At 37.0% G+C, this 18,897-nt stretch overlaps 1 protein-coding gene across 2 annotated transcripts in view; it reads left to right on the top strand.

Annotated features, from left to right (window-relative positions):
- The window catches only part of CLCN4 (chloride voltage-gated channel 4), a 95,612-nt gene that overhangs the window by 58,675 nt on the left and 18,040 nt on the right, over nt 1-18,897 (top strand). For both annotated transcript variants that reach the window (XM_072614392.1, XM_072614393.1), the window contains 2 exons: nt 2,878-3,064; nt 6,369-6,767. In XM_072614392.1, the coding sequence (XP_072470493.1) occupies nt 2,878-3,064; nt 6,369-6,767 (586 nt within the window). The remainder of the gene's footprint in view (nt 1-2,877; nt 3,065-6,368; nt 6,768-18,897) is intronic.

Here is an 18,897-nt window from a genome sequence, read left to right as displayed (position 1 = left end):
TATGATTATATATAGTTATACATATAGTTGTATATGTACCATATATACCATAATTTGGTCAGCTTAATTGTCCCTAATTAGGGGGCTCCCCATTAGTTTCCACTGTTTTCTTTGTCACTACAAAAAGAGCTACTATAAATATTTTTGTACATATGGTTCTTCTTCCTCCTTCTTTCATCTCTTTGGTACATAGGTTTAGGATGCTGTTTTAATTATCTTTGCCTTAGTGCATCCAAAATGTAGGCTAAGGCTCTATTTAGGGAGCATGGTCCAACTTACTTCCTGTCAGGGATTCCCCAGAGAGTACTGGATTTGCAGCAGCTGCCCCCAGAGAATGCATTTTAGTTGTTCCTGTTAAACAAAACCAGAGAAAACAGCTGTCTGATTTTCAGATCCCTTTTGTTAAAATCTGCCCAGAGTGAACTTCTAACAGTAATTCAACAGAGACCAGCTTAATGAAAAGATTTTTTTCTTCCCTCAGACAATGGAATTGAGTTTTATCACTCCCTTTCAAGTCTATTTTTATGCATTGTTTCTTTTTGGAAAAAAAAATCAATTTTATCTGGGTGTGTGTGAAAGTCAAACAAGAACCTGAATTTTTTTTTTTGAGGGCTGGTGCATTTGATTAAAAGGCTGACTGCAGATTTCAGAGGATTGATCATCTCATATCCAAGGGACTCATTTCTTACACTTCTGTGTAAGAATGAGAGGATGTTTTTTGAAAAGATGGTCCCCAAGAGAGGATTCTAACCTTTCCTTTGACTTGCCTGGGGTGGAATGAACACAGCGAGATGAACCCCTATAAAGGGCATCATTTCCTCCAAAGTGCCCCCAGCTTTAGGGATCAGAGATAAGGAGCTGCTATTAACTGCAAGGCCTGTTTACTTTTGTAGTGCACTGATTAAATCAGGGAGGGGAATAATGAAAAAGATGCTTCTTGAACAAAGGTCAAAAGCAGTCTCAAAATTTAAAGAAAAACAGCTGAGCATAGAATCTGATTTATTTTACAGTACTTTAAAATATCAGTAATAAGCTATTTTGAATCTATTTTTTAAATGTATAAAGAAACCAATTTTGTACCAGCCTACTCTTCCCCGTAATAAAAAAATTTCCACAGTTCCTTTTGCTTATATGGCACATCTGTTTCTTGCCACCCCATCTCTAAAATGTTCAGAATATTGTAGGAAAAATTGACAGGCTGGAGCAATTAGTACTTTCTTTTAACTAAGGCTAAGTGACTGTGTATTAAAGAGAATTAATATTTTTAAAGCATTTTGGAAGATGGAAGGCTGCTGAGGGGAAAGGTTGTTTCTTTATTTTACCTGTGAGCATTCAGTGCCCCCCCTTTCCTTTTTCATGCTGTGCTTGACATTTAAGTTTAAAATTCATTCTAAATGACACAGAAGGGAGAGAGATAAAGCAGAAGAAAATCTCTTACGGCAGAGGCTCATTTCTGCATGTTATTTGCAGTTGGGTTTATCATTTCTGTAATCCCTAACAAGGAAATCAGAGATATTGGGAAAGAGGAAATGAAAGTGAAAAGCTCTTCTTTCAGGGTAATAGTGGGCCATGCAGTACATTTTGAAAGTAATAGAAATCAGTTATAATGAAAAGGACATTGGACTTGGGGTCTAAAAAAGTCACTTTGAGGCTTGGCTCTGCCACTCCCTAACTGGGTGATATTAGAGGAGATATTCTTTGAACCTCTGTTCCCTCATCCATGAAACAGAAACATAGAAGATTATTATATTAATATGTTGTTAATTAATTGTAATTGACAATAAGCTATTATATTAATAATTAATAACCTTAATGGTTAATTGTCTTATTAGTAATATATAACTTATTAAAATATGTATAATATGTATCTATATGTACATGTATATACACATATACCTATGTGTGTACTTGCATATATATACATGTATATACATATATGTGTATATGTATGTGTGTGTGTGTGTGTGTGTATATCCTATTTCACATGGTCGTTTCTAGGAAAACTCATGGCAGACCTTAAAGTACATTCAGTAAGTCTTGAATACACTCTTTCCTTCCTCATCTCCTTCCCATAGAATCCCTAGCTTCTGTCAAAGCTTAACTAAAGTGTCACCTTCTACGGTGAGACCTCTCTTGATTTCCTAGCCACTGGTGCCTTCCTTCTGAATCACTTTATTTTTACTCTGTGTGCATCTGTAAGCTCCTTCACTTTTGTCAGTGTGTCCTTAACAACCAACACAGTGCCTGGCAGATGGTAGGCACTTAACGAATATTTGTTGGTTATATTTTGTTATTGTTATTATCATCTTTTAGATCTAGAGCTGAAAAGGATTTAGTTCATAAACGGGAGCTGTGGTTAACATTACATAACTAATTCAACAAGCTGAACATCGTTTATCACTTTTATGTTGATTAACAAAACATTTTCTCTCTATGTCTCCCTTTCTCTCTCTCCCTCTTGCTCTCTTTCTCTCACTCTCTCACTCTGTTTCTGCCTCTCTCTGTCTGTCTCTTTGTCTCTAGGTTCTTTATCCTGTCTCTTGTCTCCCTCTATGTCTGTCTTTTGTAAGAAGGAACTGCTTAGGATTAAGAAGAAAGTTGGAATTATGCTTCCTCCTAATTATAACCTTGTGATAGTTTGGTTGTTATGAGGGGTGTGCTCACAAACAGTCAGACTGAGGGTGAGGAGTAGGGAAGATGGGCTTTGTTAACATTTTTTCTATCACTTTCTTAAATCCACATAATCCATAAAATAATAAATCAAACTGTGATTTGTAGCTTGAGCTGGTTGGAGCTGACTGCAACACACCCCTGAGTGTTAAAAATTCTCTGGGATATGTGCCTTAATGCCTTTGTTTTCTCTGTGTTTCATTGGAGATCCCTTCAGGCCTTTTCATTCCCAGCATGGCTGTGGGAGCCATGGCGGGCAGAATGGTGGGGATAGGAGTGGAACAGCTGGCTTATCACCACCATGACTGGATCATCTTCAGGAACTGGTGCAGACCTGGAGCAGACTGTGTCACTCCTGGACTTTATGCAATGGTGGGAGCTGCAGCCTGCCTAGGTAATGCTCTTTGTGGAGTGGGAGGAGCAACATGACTGGCTTTTTGTTTATAATCATGTTGATCTTATGTACTTTATTTTAAAAATGAAAGATGGATAGGAAGTGTAAGCCCTCAAACATTCAGGCTTTGCTCTCCTAAATTGTCATTCTTATTCTCTGTTTGTTTCACCAAATATAAAAATGGGCCAGTCTTCAAAGATTTTCAAGGCATGAATTTCCCACTGAGATTTCCCTAAAAGGCCTAATTGTGACGTAAAATATAAGGAGATGATCTGGCTTAGTACTTTTGAGAGGCAGAAAATAGTAATTCTGTTCTGGGACAGAGCATAACCTTCTTACACTTTTTTGTTGACTGGTCTGGGAAAGAGCACAGTAGGGTTTTAATGTTGGCTCAGTTTTTGATTTTGTCATCCCATTATAGATACTGAAATGAGACTGTGGCTGTCCTTCAAAGGAATGATGTCTTGTGTGTTATTTTTTTCTTGTCCAAGATGGGTGGAGGTGAGGGAGGCTTATCTGGATTTATCTTTTCTAGCTGTACATAAAAGTTGTTTGGATGCCAAGTTGTTAATATCTCATCTTCATTGATGGTGTTGTTATATTCACACTGTGGAATGTTATCCCTGATTTTCTGATTTGGCAATCCACATAAAAGTTTGTGTGGTTAAAACAAATTATTCACTAATGAATCTTTTCTCTTTATACTTGATGGCCCAGTGGATATCAGGCCTGGAGTCAAGATGACCTGAGTTCAAATCCACTCTCAGATGCTCACTAACTGTGTGACCCTGGGCTGTCACTTACCCCTGTTTAACTCAGTTTCCTCATCTGTAAAATGAGCTGAAGAAATGGCAAACTATGTCAGTATTTGCAGGAAAACCCCAAAAGGAATCACCAAGAGTTAGACACAACTTAAAAACAACAAAATAACCAAGTTTTGTATTCATGCCTGTTACCTCTACATTTTTGTACACTAGCTATATTGCCTAGAGTGGATGTCTCCTACGTGTCCTATTGAAGTCTATTTCTTTTCTTAAAGGCCCAAGTCATGTTTCTATACTTCATGAAATGTTCCCTGCTTTCCTCCTCTCCTCTCCTTTGCTGGAAGGGAACCCTTCTTTCTTGAATATCTCCTGCCATATCTTGTATACTTAGCCATATTCTGATTTCTGTTAATAGGTAGCTATGAATGTCCTATCCTTTCTCTTCCCAATTAGATTATAAGTGCCTTAAGGCGGGGCCTGTCATTTCATTTTTGTATTCCTAGTACTGAGTTTAATATCTTGCACAAATCGAACACTTAACAAGAAAGTGTGGTACAGTGGAAAGAAAGCTGAATTTGGAATCAGAGGAGCTGGTTTCAGCTCTTGGCTTTGCCACTTAGTATCTGGGTGCCCTTGAACAGGTCACCTTACCTCTGTGGGTCTCAGTTTTCTCATCTTTAAAAAATAGGTTGGACTAGATAGTCTCTAAAGTCCCTTTCAGTTATGACCTGATTGCGATGCTCCACTATGTGTGTACAGAATAGAATTGAAAGGCAAGAGTTCTTTATAGAATTCCTGGTGAATCTGGTTTGAATGCCATGAGTTTTGATTCATAGCCCTCCCTGCCTGTTGAACTTTATGAGCTTATAGCTTTAGGATAATAAGTGAATTCTAAAATGAAGGAAAAACAATAAATGAATTCCTTTGTGAAATCCTCTTCCATTGGAACAAGACGGCCTTGTGGAATAACGTTTTAAAGTGAATTTAGACATTTTTTCATGAACTCTCATTATTTTGCTTTGAAGCTAGTTATGGAGGATAGTCTCATTTTACTGTAGGCAGATGGATCATTCCTCTGACTATTGAATGGAGATACCTTTTCTGACAACAATGAATGGAGATACCAAGACAAGAATTTGTTTTCTGGCATGCCAGCTGTGGCAACACTAAAAATCTTAGTCTTTTTCATCCATTTATTGAAAGCTATATTAAAGTATATAAACATGATTTATTACTCCTGTTGCTGGTTAATAGTACTGCATGTTGTTAATATTTAGTCACATCAGGATTATTAATATGATATAGATCGTTAGGAGTGGTAGCCTTTGCTGACAGTGAAATCTATTAAAGGTTTATCAATGTCCTTACATTAAATGACTAATAATCTCAGTCTCCTTAGGAATGCCAAGGAAGATAATTGCTGGTGGGGTGAATGGGAGGTTGGGTACATGGGGGTGTCAGTGACATTATTCAGCTTATTTTTGTTATGGGGGATAAACTCCAATTTTTTAAATCAGAAACTTTTTAATTCATACATCAGAAACACTCATCAGAAAGGGAGGCAGTCGGTTCTTGTGGATGGTTTCTCAGATCTGGTACTATGCCTGAACCACAAAGATGACCTGTAGATAACTGAAGAAGAGTGAGTTCAGTGACTCAGTTTGAGATAATTTATTTCTCCCTCAAACTGGAGGCTCTGGATCAGAGAACTGGGCAGAATTTCACTAGAATAAGTAATCTTTTCTCTGTTGTATGTTATAATAATGACTGGTTTATATTGCATTTTCAGGCTCCTAGATGGTACATTAGATAGACTGTCGAGCCCGGAGTCAGGAGACTCATCTTCTTGAGTTCAAATCTGTCCTCAGACACTGACTAGCTGTGTGACCCTGGGCAAGTCACTTAACCCTGTTTGCCTCAGTTTCCTCACCTGCAAAATGAGCTGGAAAAGAAAATGGCAAAACCACTCTAGTATCCTTGCCAAGAAAACTGCAAATGGAGTTACATAGAGTCACACACAACTGAAGCAACTAGCAGCAATATTGCATTTTAGTTTGCAAAGTGCTTTTTATACATTATCTCATGTCAATTCCACAAAACCTCATGAAATAGCAATTAAAGATACTCTTATTCCCAATTTACAAATGAGGAAATCCAGTAAATGCTAGACAAGATTTAAACCTGGGTCTTCCTGAATTCAAATTCAGAATTTTATCCTCTATGCCATGTTGACTTCTAATATATATAATTTTTGTAGACTGCCACACAATCTGTGCCATGGTGTTAGTATGGCAATCGACCCCTTGAGGTTAAGGCAACATAGTACGGTGGAAATAGCATTGTATTTGAAGTCCAGGAACCTGCATTTGAATCCTGGCTGTTTTATTTTTGCCTGTGTGATATTGAGAATCATCTCAACCTTTTAGCTTCCCAGTCTTCTCATATCCCAAATGAAGGAGATTGTCTAGACAAGCCTAAGTCTCTTTTGCTGCAAATCCTTCAGAACCGTGGAGCCTGACTAGATTTTCTTTTCTTTGCAGGTGGAGTTACCCGAATGACTGTTTCATTGGTGGTGATCATGTTTGAGTTAACAGGAGGTCTGGAGTACATTGTACCACTAATGGCAGCAGCTGTGACGAGCAAGTGGGTCGCAGATGCATTTGGTAAAGAAGGCATCTATGAGGCACACATTCACTTAAATGGTTACCCGTTTCTAGATGTGAAGGATGAGTTCACTCACAGGACACTGGCAACCGATGTCATGAGGCCCAGACGTGGGGAGCCACCACTTTCCGTGCTCACTCAAGACAGCATGACGGTGGAGGATGTGGAGACGCTGATTAAAGAGACGGATTATAATGGCTTCCCTGTGGTAGTTTCCAAAGACTCAGAGCGCCTCATTGGTTTTGCCCAGAGGAGAGAACTCATTCTTGCCATAAGTGAGTAAAGAGAATGAACCTAATATTTACTAAGAAGCTAATAGTGCTTGTAGCATCAAATGCAATTTGAAAAGCAAATAACTTATAAGTAATGAAGAATCAAGACTTGGAAAAATTTATTCAAGTAAAACAAGACCTAATTCACTTAGTTCCTGACTTATAAATGCCCAGCTTACAAATGATTCGTGTATTAAACCTCTGTTCTGAATCCTCCTATTCTGGGCTCTGGCCCATAGCCCCATCACCCTATCAGATTAGTTCATAAGTGGAGGAAGGGAAGAATCCATGAAAATCAAGGACCACTTGTTCCTAGATATGGTGGTCTCTTTCCTCTATATCATTCCCCCACTTTTTTTGAATATTTTCACTTTGTTCCATAATCTTAAATTTAAAAAAAAATTAAAGATTTATCTATGTTAACAAATGTTTCCTTTTGGTAATAGAGATATCACTAGGAAGGTATGATACTAATTCATTAGCATGAATTAATTAAGTTGGATTGTTTTCTACCTAATATCTGTTTTTACTGAAAGAATTGGAATTTTGATTAAGAGAGAAGGCATGCCGGGTGGTTAGGGCAGTACCCAAGGAGAGTGGTGGTAGGAGGTAAAAGCAAGTTAAAGAATTGGAGATGAGAAAGTGCAGGACAAGCACTAAACTCAGGAAATAAGTCCTCTTCCTTCTTCCCTGCTGCCTCCTGTATCCCCCACTGTCAGTTCTCAGGCTTAAGATTACTAACACAGTAGTTAATCTACAGTAGTGGTCCCTAAACTTTTAAAGTATAGCTAGATAAATGAATGGATAAAACATTTATTAAGCACTTACTGAATGCTAGGTACTGTGCTAAGCATTTGGGATACAGATTTAAGAAATGCAAGACAATTCATGTTCCATAGGAGCTTACATTCCATCAAGAGGAGAAGTACATAGGAGACATTCCTATGGCATGTTTTGGATATGGTTGTGAATTGGTAGTCTGGTTCTGCATAAGATGAAAGTTTGCCTATCAGCCTATCAGAGCCCAAGGTCATTCTGGGGGAAGAGTCCAGGACTTTACAGTGGAGAAAGGGAGGGTGGCCGGGTTAGAAGATGACACTGATGGCTGGAGTGGTCAGACAGATAGGAGGAGAATGGGGACAGATAAGAATCCAGAAAGGGGAAAGGGGAAGGAGAAAATGGTGACCAGCCCTGCCAAAGGCTTTAGACAGGACAAGAAGGATGAAGACTGAGAAAAGACTATTAGATTTGGCGATTAAGAGATCACTGGTAATGTATGCAGCATTGTTTCTTCAGATAATGTACTCTCAGTCCTAAATGATCCATTTACAATTGAGTTTTTAGAATAGAATCTGAATATTAAGCTGGGAATTGTTTGTACATGGATGAGATTCATTTTGCTAATTTTTTATGGAGTTCAAATGTGCCTGAATATCTTATTCTTCTACATTACATACTTCACTTCTTATCTGAGGAAATGGGTCTGTAAGAGGATTTTCTTTTAGCATAAGATCTGAAGCACTTAGTAACCGTAATCTGATAAAAGTTTTCAAATCTGCTTACTTAATGAGGGCTAATACCTTTTGGATTCATACATAAAAGTCATAGAACTTTTAAATCAGTTGCTTCTGAGTGAGAGAACAATCTTTTGAGTGAAGTACAACATAAAATAAAATTTTGAACAAAATATAATTCAAATGAATTGGGCATCCAGGTGGCACAGTGGATATAGAGCACCAATCTTGGAGTCAGTATGACTCCTCTTCCTAGGTTCAGATCCATCCTCAGACACTTCCTAGCTGCGTGATCTTGGGCAAGTCACTTCACTCTGCCTCAGTCTCCTTGTCTGTAAAATGAGCTGGAGGAGGAAGTAGCAAACCACTCAAATATCTTTGCCAAGAAAACCCCAAAGGTGTCACAAAGAATTGGACACTACTGAAATGACTGAACAAGAGTAACTATTTCAATACACAAAGGATCGGTGATTTCTTCAGGACAGAGGTGAAAGGCCAGATAGTTCTTCTAGGGTTGACTAAGGTTTACAAAGGTTAAATGATCCTATGATTTTATGATTTCCTCCTAGTTTCTTTCCTGATAGAGGAGCCTAGTTTTTTATTAGTCTCATCTCACATAGAAGCATAGTTGCTTTTCTCTTGGCTTTCTCCAGATCTACTTTTTGTTGGGGGATGTCAAGTAGAACTGTAGTTGTAGTTTTTATATTCAGCTTTACCATGATTTTGCATAAGGACTTTGTACGTTTTGTACTTTGTACTTTGTAGAACGATGTCTAATTCTTTTTCTGTTGATTATCAGCATTAGGCTTATGGAACCATAGACTGAGCCCTGAAAGGGATGTTAGAGAATCTGTTATTCAATGAACTTATTTTACATATGAGGAAACTGAGATTCAGAAGGGCGAAATAATAGCTAGGTGGTACAGTAGATAGAATGCTAGACCTGAAGTCAGGAAGAACTTAGTTCAAATATAATTTCAGACACTTACTAGCTGTGTGACTCTGGGCAAGTCACTTTACTGCTATGTACCTCAGTTTTCTCCTCTGTAAAAATGGGGATAATAATAGCACTTAGATCCCAGTGTTGTGAGGATCAAATGAGCTTATATTTGAAAAATGCTTTGCAAACCTTGAAATTCAATATACATGTTGGATGCTTAGCTGAGCCAGGATTTTAATGCAGGTCCTCTAACTACTGTACTTAATTCCACAAATACTATACTTAATATCCACTGTAAGGTGTTGACTGATCATGACTATATCATGGCTGATGACCTGAACCTTTCTTGGAACTATATTTATTTTCAATCATAATGGGACAGATTGCTTTATGTTATGAATATAAGACTGTAAGATAACATATAATGTGATATATCGTAATATATTACAATATAACATAACACAACAACATAATGTAATATAAAATGATATATTATGAGAAAATAATCTGTTAACATAGGCCTGGACTGAAACTCAACTGCATTTTTTAAAGTATATTTAGCATTTTATAAGATCATTTTGCCATTTTATTATTATCAATTTAGCACTTCAGTATCTGTGAAAGCTTAGTGTTATCTACACAGTTGGAAAGCTGACTATGTATTCTCCTTTTGGTATGATATACAAAAATGTTGCATAGACTAATCTCAGACCGTTCCTGATAGATTTCAATTTTCTCTTTCTCTGATCAGAGAAATCTTTTTTTTATATTTACCCTGTTTCCTATCTATAAGGCACTTTCTTATTCTTGTTAAAAAGCTGTCCTCTCAAATCAATGGTGATTCAATTGAAAAAATTAAGCGTTTTGAAAATCTCAACAAAAGCATATCCACTAGTTTCCTCTTACCTACTCTCTCAGTGATGTTAGACATATTTTCATCTGTCAGAAACCATAGTGCTTTTCTCACCAAAGATTATATTTGGGGTATCTTTTTTTATGCATTAGGGATAAATATAGAATTGCATTATAATTCTTTCCTCTCAAATGGAGCCTGGGTTTGTTTGTTTTTAAATATTTTAATCAGATGTCCTTTTTAAATATACAGCCTCTTCAAGGACTTTTAAGCAAAAGGTACAATTTGAAAAACTCCACTAAAGTAATAAATGTCAGTGAATCAGCTACCCATTGTCTGGCTGAACAGGCACCTGCATAGAAACTACTGTCTGAAACACATTCCTGTAATCAAATAGTAAATAGTAATTGCCAGCAAATTGTTAGAGAGGGAATTTAGGTTTGTGAACTGATAGCTCTCTAGATAGCAATGTTTGGAATGTCTATAGACAAAAGTCAACGTAAACAATGTCTTTATGTTTTCAATCAGACTGGTAATATAACCTAGGGGAAAGGCAGTAGTAGTGTTTACCCTTGAGCAATCAGAGATGCTTGTCTTTGACTGTAGAGATAGACAGGAAGAGTCTCCCTCCCCAGGTATAAGGGAGGAAGTTAATTTCCTACATTTGTGAACTATGTGTCTTTTGGGGCTATAGAAATGGGATGAGAATTGCAGAATTTTAGAGTTTGAAGGGACTTCAGCAATCTGGAGTCTAGCCCACATGTGACAAAAAGGATCCCATACTTACAACATACATGCTGACTGGTCATTTAGCATTTGTTGGAAGATCTCCAGTGAGATTACCTCTTTGGAAGCACTTTTGTATAATTCTCTTTGTTAGAGAGTTTTCCTTTATATCAAACCTAAGTGTGCCTCATTAGCTTTTACTCCTTGGTCCTAGTACTCAAATTCCTTGACCATTGCTGGGCACTCATCAGATTTTCAATGTCTTGTCTAAACTGTGGTACCCCAAACTGAACCTAATATCCCAGCTGCTGTCTCAACAGGGCAGAGTAGGGGGGAGTCTATCATGTCCTTATTCCTGGGAGCTGTCTTTTGGTACAACCCAAAATACTGCATTAACCAAGCTCTTCTTACTCTTATTTTTGAAAAAAAAGTTATTTTCTCCCCAATTACACATAAAAACTTTTGAGCTTGGTAATTGCAGCAGTTAGTGTCTCCCAGATATATGCTTTCACGCGTTCCATCTCTACTGCCTAGAATGTTCTTCCTCTTTATCACTGTCTGTTAGAATGCTTATCTTCTTGCAAGGTTCTGTTCAGGTGCCATACCTTCTACAAAACTATCTCTCAACCTCCAATTGCTAGTGTTTCCCCCTCCCCCCATGCTTATCTGTACCTTTGTTGTATTCTGTCAGTCAGGTATAAGCCACTTTGGGGTGGGATTTTGTATCATTGGCATTTAGCACAGTGCTAAACGCTTAATAATTGTTTGTCAAATTGAATTTAAAATGGACAAGAGAAAAAAATTCTTAAATTGTAGAATGCAGAAATTACAGTATCCTGGCTTAAAACCTTGGGATATAATATTTTTTTTCAAGGGGATAAAAGAAGCTTCTGAATAAGAAAGGCTGTAAAGTTTTCTTCTCTGGAGCACTTTAAAGAGGAGAGAACTTTTTTAGTGTGGGCAAGTCAAACAGATTTTAGTTTTTGGTCCAATGGCTTTGGATCTGTTATTCCTTGGGAGAAATGACCTTTATGGATACAAGTCAGCAACTTATTGGTAACTTTTTACCTTAGAAGGTTGTCTAGGACACTGAGGAGTGATTTGCTCATGATCACACTGCTAGTATGGACCACAGGAAGGACTTGTCTTCTCGAATCCAAGGCCAGCCACTACAACACATTGTCTCTCAGATATATACAATGCTTTCTCATAGGTGTTTTCACATGTTTTAATGAAGATTTTTAAAGGGTCATTAATAAATGACTTCTGAAGTCCTCTGCGTTTAAATCCAACATGTTTGCAATTATTCACTCGTTTCAGTTGTGTCCAATTCTTTGTGACCGCATTTGGGGTTTTCTTGGCAAAGAAACTGGAGTGGTTTGCCATTTCCTTCTCCAGCTCATTTCATAGATGAGGAAACTGAGATTAAGGTGTTAAGTGATTTGTCCAGGGTCACACATCTAGAAAGTGTCTGAGACCTGATTTGAACTCAGGAAGATGAGTCTTCCTGACTCCAAGCTGGCACACTATCCACTTAACTACCCATAAAACTTATAAATTTTGCATAACACTTGTAATAATTGTGCATAATGTTTATGTTTTATGGAGAAAATTATTTTGGTTATTTATACTGACAAGTTACCATATTATTGTTAACTTACTATCAATATAATTATTATTGATTCCATAAATATTTATTATATTCAGAGCAAACCAATTCTGAAAGCTTAATTAAAATCAATTAGAATTTTTGCTTTTAATTCTTGGTCTTTCAAAGATTATATAATTCATATTAACAAATATTATTGAATACCACCTATGTGCCTAACTCTGCATTCATGTTGGGACTGCTAAACTTGTTACTGTTTATCTTTGATGATGACATGTCATACTGGATGGATCATGAAATGACCCAAAAGTAAGAAAGACCTTGTTTCAAGTCCTGCCTGTGACCCATATAGATGTGTGACTGCTTAGCAACCTTAAGTAGCCTTCTAAAAAGTGTTATAGATGAGTGGCCAGTATGCCACAGTGAAATCAGACAGTCAACAAACCTTTATCAAGTGTCTGCTGTGTGCCAAGCATTGTACTCGGTACCAGGGAGACAAAGAAAATCAAATGGCAGTTTCTGCTCTCAAGGAGCTCAGTCTAATGGGGAAGATAAAATGTGAACAACTATGTCCAAATAAGATATATAAAGGATAAATTGAAATCAATACAGATAAGGCACTAGAACCATGGAGGATTGGGAAGGGCTTCTTATAGAAGGTGGGATTTTAGTTGAAACTTGAAGAAAGCCAGGGGGTAGAGGTGAGGAGGGAAAGAATTCTAGGCATGGGGAACAGCCAGTGAGAATGCTTGGAGTTGAGACATGGCTTGTCTTGTTTGAATAGAAGAAAGCCAGTGTCATTGGATTGCATAGAACATGGTGGGGTATAAGGTATAAGAAGATTAGAAAGGTAGGGTTTGGGGGTAGGGAGGGTTAAGGGATTTGGTTACTAACCAGAGGATTTTATATTTGATCCTGAAGGAAATATACACACTAAGAATTCCTTGTGTCAATGAAATGACAGGTCCAGACACATTCTTGTTCCTGTCCCTTCCAAAAGCTTTGTTACCAACTGTAGCCAGATGGAATATTAAATTGCATAAATCTTCACTTTGTGTAAATTTCTTTCTTCCTCTTTCTTTCTTTCTGTCTTTTTTTCTGTCTTTCTTTCTGTCTCTCTGTCTCTCTCTCTCCCCCTCCCTCCTTCCCTTCCTCTCTTCTTTCCTTCCTTTCTCCCTTTTTTCCTTCTTTCCTTCTTTCCTTCCTTCCTTCCATCCTTTCTTCTTTTCCTCCTGCCTTTCTTTCTTTCATTTGTTTTTTCGTTCCTTTCTTGTACAAAACAACTAACATGGAAATTTTTTTTACAAGATTACACGTGTATAGCCTATATTAGATTGCTTCCTGTCTCAAAGACAGGAGAAGGAAGGAAGGATAGAATTTGGAACTCAAAAATTTTTTTTAAAATATTAAAAAAATTGTTTTAACATGTAATTGGGGAAAAAATAAAATATTATTTAAAAAAACTTCAAGGATTCAACACAACTAGGAATATGCTGAGAAATCTACCATTTTACAGGTGCTATGATGCTCATAATAGGTCATATCACAACAACCCTGTGAGATAAGTTTTAAACATATCATTTAACCCATTTTACAGATGAGGGAATTGAGTTTTTGTTTAAGTGAATTTATAGTAACATAACTTTAGTGTCAGAGGAGGGATTCAGACCTAGATTTTTCTAGCCCCTACTTCAACATGCAATCCAACTGGCAACTATCCTGCATGATATACAAAGGACCAGGTGACTTTCCTCCTATATTATAAAATACTTTAAAAATATATGTATTTCCTTTCTTTTTTTAGTATTTTATTTTTGTGCAATTACATTTAAAAAGAATTTTCAACACTAGTTTTTAAAATTGAATTCTAAATTCTCTCCCTTTTTCTCCCCTCCCCCCATTGAGAAAGTAAGCTATTTGATATAGATTAGACATGTGTATTCATGCAAAATATATTTCCATATTAGTCGTGTTGTAAAAGAAAACCTAGACCAAATAAAAATCCAAGAAAAATAAAGTAGAAAAAGTATGCTTTGATCTGTATTCAGACTATATCCGTTCTTTCTATGGAGATGGATTGTATTTTTCATCCTAAGTCCTTCAGGGTTGTCTTAGATCACTGTATTGCTGAGAATAGCTAAGTCATTCACAGTTGATCATATTACAATATTGCTGTGTACAATGTTCTCATTTCACCTTGCATCAATTCATGTAAGTCTTTCCAGGTTTTTCTGAGAACATCCTGCTTGTCATTTCTTACAGCACAATAACATTATATCACAATCATATATCATGACTTGTTCAGCCATTTCCCAATTGATGGGCATCCTCTCAATTTCCAGTTCTTTGCCACCCACCAGAAAAGAGCTGCTAAAAATATTTTTGTGCATATAGGTCCTTATTATAAAGACTTTTCAAGGCAGACCCCTTGCAAAGTTTCTGAAGCATTTTTATTGTTCTAATTCATGATCCCTTTATTTCTGTTCCTTTGTGGGAATATGACTTGGGGTTCATATGGCTTTGGATTTTATCATCTTATTAATGTATTAGATACTGTTATAGGTTCAGACTTTCCTTTTCCTAAGATCCAGGTGTCATTATTTATAGAACAGGAAAGATCTTGAGTACTCACTTGAGGGAATGAGCCTTAAAGAAGGTAAAAAGAAGGTAATGAATAGCCAAGTCAGGATTTGATTCCAGGTCTTCTGACTTCAATCTAAAAGTTCTTTATTATGCAGTATGTGTACTCTGGCTACACTCTTCTCAGGGCAGGACAGCTATATTTCTCCTCAGAGTAAACTCTTAGTTTGTGGGGTAACTGTTCTCTGGCCATCAGCTTGTACCTCTCACTAGCTATACCTCCCCCACTTTATTAGGGAGCCAGTGGCAAGCAACCCAGTTTCATTTAACTGTTCTCACTCGGTAGCTTTGCCAAAGGGATATTTACCTCAAAGCCAGCAAGAACAAACTAACAAGTATTTCCATCACAATCTGTAGGATTTGTTCTTCCCTACACCAGCTCACTTCTTTTTGATGGAATAAGTCAAAACTTATCTCAGTTCCAACGTAGCATTGTTCTCACCAGTTTCACATCCAAAGGTTGCATCACTGCTGGATGAGTTCTCAGTCATCTGCATGTGGCCAGGAGGTCATTGTTTGAAGATCATTTCTTGATCTTTGGCATTTGCTACAAAACCTGCCATAGATTCCATCTCTTGGATTTTTGCGACTTCCTCTCTTGTGGCTGGAGACTTAAAATAGAAGAAAGAAGGAGCAAAAAGGTTAATTTCGCTCCATTTTGGGGGGCTTCCCTTTACCACGTAGTCTGTCACAAAGAAAGAGTCACCTAGTTCCCCCAGATCCTAATGCAGCAAAAAGAGATTGTGACTAAAAGTAACTCAGAACTTTTTTTGAAGATGCTGAGAGTTTTGGCTACCCAGCAAATAATAAAAAAAAAAACAAAAAAAACCTCAACTCCAAAGTCTCCCAACCACATGGTGAGCCAACAAAACCAATTACAGAATTCCACACATGTCCCACAGTTTCCCTAAAGCACTTCCTTAGATGTCATAAAAATTCTCCCTGAAGCAGCCCTCTTGTGTTTTCTGCAGAAGACACACCATCTGAGCAAGCTGATAAGGTCTGTGCGTGTGCCAGACCCCTATTATAATTATATCATACTTCCTCCATTTATTAAACTATACCTTGAATTCTGTGGGAAATCCTACATAAATTTCTAGGCATGTTGCAACAGGCAACTATTTCTAATTAAGCTGCTCCTGGGAAATCAGGGAAGAACAATTAGCAAATCCATGAATTAGTCTGTTTATATTTTAAATAATAAAGATAATTATTTACTTAATTAGTTATACCAACTGATTTTAGAAATCACAATTAACAATTAATAAAATAAATTGTCCTTGCATTTGTAATATGGGCAAATTTCACAAGTCTTACAGTTTATACACACCAAAAAAAGGGCAGATTGAGTCAATATGGAGGCATGAAACATTCTTTAAACAAGCTTTAAATCTTTGAAATTTAGGTACTAAATAGAAGGATGATGGTCAATGAATTTACTAATTTTCATCTTTGTGGTATACATGAAGCCCATGTTAGCACTAGTATTGTTATTAATTATGGTTGTGTATACTATAAAGACAAATAATGACTTTTTTTAAACAATGGAGCTCTCTTTCCAAATATTGTAGCTAACAGATCATTTTAAAAGGTTCCCCGGTAGACTCAGGATTGTATTTCAAATCTTCTGGCTTCCAGGCCCCCTACTCTCTCTACTAGGCACATCTGTTTTTCAGATGAAGTAAACAAAATGAGAATAGAAAAGAGAATTGAGAAAGCCTCAAAGTCAACCCCTTCCTTCTTGGATCCTTCCTTGACCCTCTTAAATAAACTGCCTGAGACCAGTCCAGCACTCTGGAAAAAATTAAAGTAACAAACAAGAATGACTAATAATACAACTTTATTCTTTCTGCATACCTTTAAATGTTATCCAATTATATATATATATTTTTTGGTGCTCTGGATCTATGATGTGTAATGCACTCTGTATAAACTCTGTACTTTGTAGTTTCTTGCCACCTGTTTAGTATTTGTGGGCCAGATATTAATAAAGTCTTATTGTTTATCCAAACCAATGTATCTTCACCATCCATCTAAACAGATGACTTCAGTGTTTACAAGAGACAAGGTTGCTGTTTGTTTTTCCACATGGAAGATGCACACATTGTACATTTATTAGCCAAAGCTTTGAGGAGGAAAACCCACAGTGTGTTTTCTTCTATAAACTCTGAACCCTGAAAGTCTAAATTTGCTCTCAGTTCCTCTTTCTTCATGGAAGCCTTTATAAAAATGAGACAGACAAGGATTTTAGACCTAAAGCTGAGCTCTAGAGAGAAGCAGTTCTAGCTTCTTTCATATTTCAGTGATCTGTAGTATGGTTGGCATGGGGATATTCTCTACTAATGCACATCACAAACTCTTTATGAGCAGGAAATGGTCTCTAAGAATTTCCATGACTAGAAGAACTCAATTTGTACAGTCAACCTGGACACAGATTTGCTTAAACTTAGCAAGACTGATCCTTGTGTAACAGAAATATCATTCTTTTCAGTCCACCATCAGTCTTGTATTTGCCTTTCCATCTTTGGTCTGCTAGCATAACTTCCAAGAATCTGGCATCATCTTCATTCCATGATGACGTCATAGACTAAGACTTTGGTGGAGAATTCTCCACACAATTTAAAACAGAACTCAAAAACAGAAACTGTCTCTTCTATCCCTCTTGATAGTCCATAGCATTATATTCTGCACTCACCAAAATGTATTTTTTACTGACTAATCCTAAGAAATTGGCTCTTTTCTAATGTTTTTGAAATATGCATGTTGGACCATACGAGTTGGAAAGCTTCTAACTTTGGACTCTCCCTGGTGCACCTGGCTTTTTTTTTTAACTTGCCATTCTTTCCTATTCTCCTGTTCAAATACCCTTGGATCCCCTTCAACAACCCTGGATACAATTTGCAGTCTCAGGATAAGCTTTTGTTGTTCTACGTCAAGAATCCCTATCAAAGTCTTTCTGAAAAGCAATTGTGAATACTCACTACGTGTGTAGCAGAATGAACAAACCATATGATCACCAGCACTGTCTCAGGACCATATTGTCTATCCTTGTTATTGGCAGTGAGCAGTCAGGCATCTTTTGTTGAGCCCTTCCAAGATGTTGTTCAACATAAAAATTGAGAACTAGGTTATCCAATTCTTGGTAGGTATGATTTACTCGATGTTAAACTGGGTTTTCGAATCCAGTTCAGTCCAGGTTCATTTTAGAGAATATTTTGGGGATCTTATTCAGTAGTTTTTTGTATATTGTTTCAGTTCTAGTTCAGATGTGTTCATTAGTTTTCTTGAAACTCAACAAACTATTGTAAATTCATCCATGTTTGCATTCAATATGTGATTCCACAAATTGGTGTATGTACATAATTCTGTATTGACATTTGTTGGATGTTTGGAGCCTCCGATTAGAATATATAGTAAAATTTAAAAGTGCTGTTGTTGGAATAGCTAGAAACATGCTACGTGATGGTGAAGAATCATCCATCTGAAGACAGGAGCAAATACAAGCGCATTGAGCATTTTTGTAAAATCACTGAAAAAGAGGAGTCTTGATTCAGCAAAGAAGCATTCACTGCAATACAGATCTTTGAAAAGATAGCCCTCAGTCAGTGTATTTCTGATTGAATCTCATCCTTTTTGATGTTCCCAGAGTGGGCCCCATCATCTGAAGGCGTTTGCTCTGCAGGCCAGCCTTCTGTTTTTATTTTAACTAGGGCTTCTTCCTTCTACCCCATCTCAGTGTGATCCCAAATGCTACCAGTTTTCCATTAGAGTAGTGTATTGTAATGAAACACCACAGAGGACACTATTGTAATCTTATTCTTTCAAGCAGAAATATAGGTGAATAGTAGTGT

This window comes from Notamacropus eugenii, chromosome 5 (assembly GCF_028372415.1).
Source record: "Notamacropus eugenii isolate mMacEug1 chromosome 5, mMacEug1.pri_v2, whole genome shotgun sequence".
Classification (NCBI taxonomy): domain Eukaryota; kingdom Metazoa; phylum Chordata; class Mammalia; order Diprotodontia; family Macropodidae; genus Notamacropus; species Notamacropus eugenii.
The sequence above is the reverse complement of the archived record's forward strand: the minus strand, read 5'-3'. Positions and strand labels throughout refer to the sequence as shown.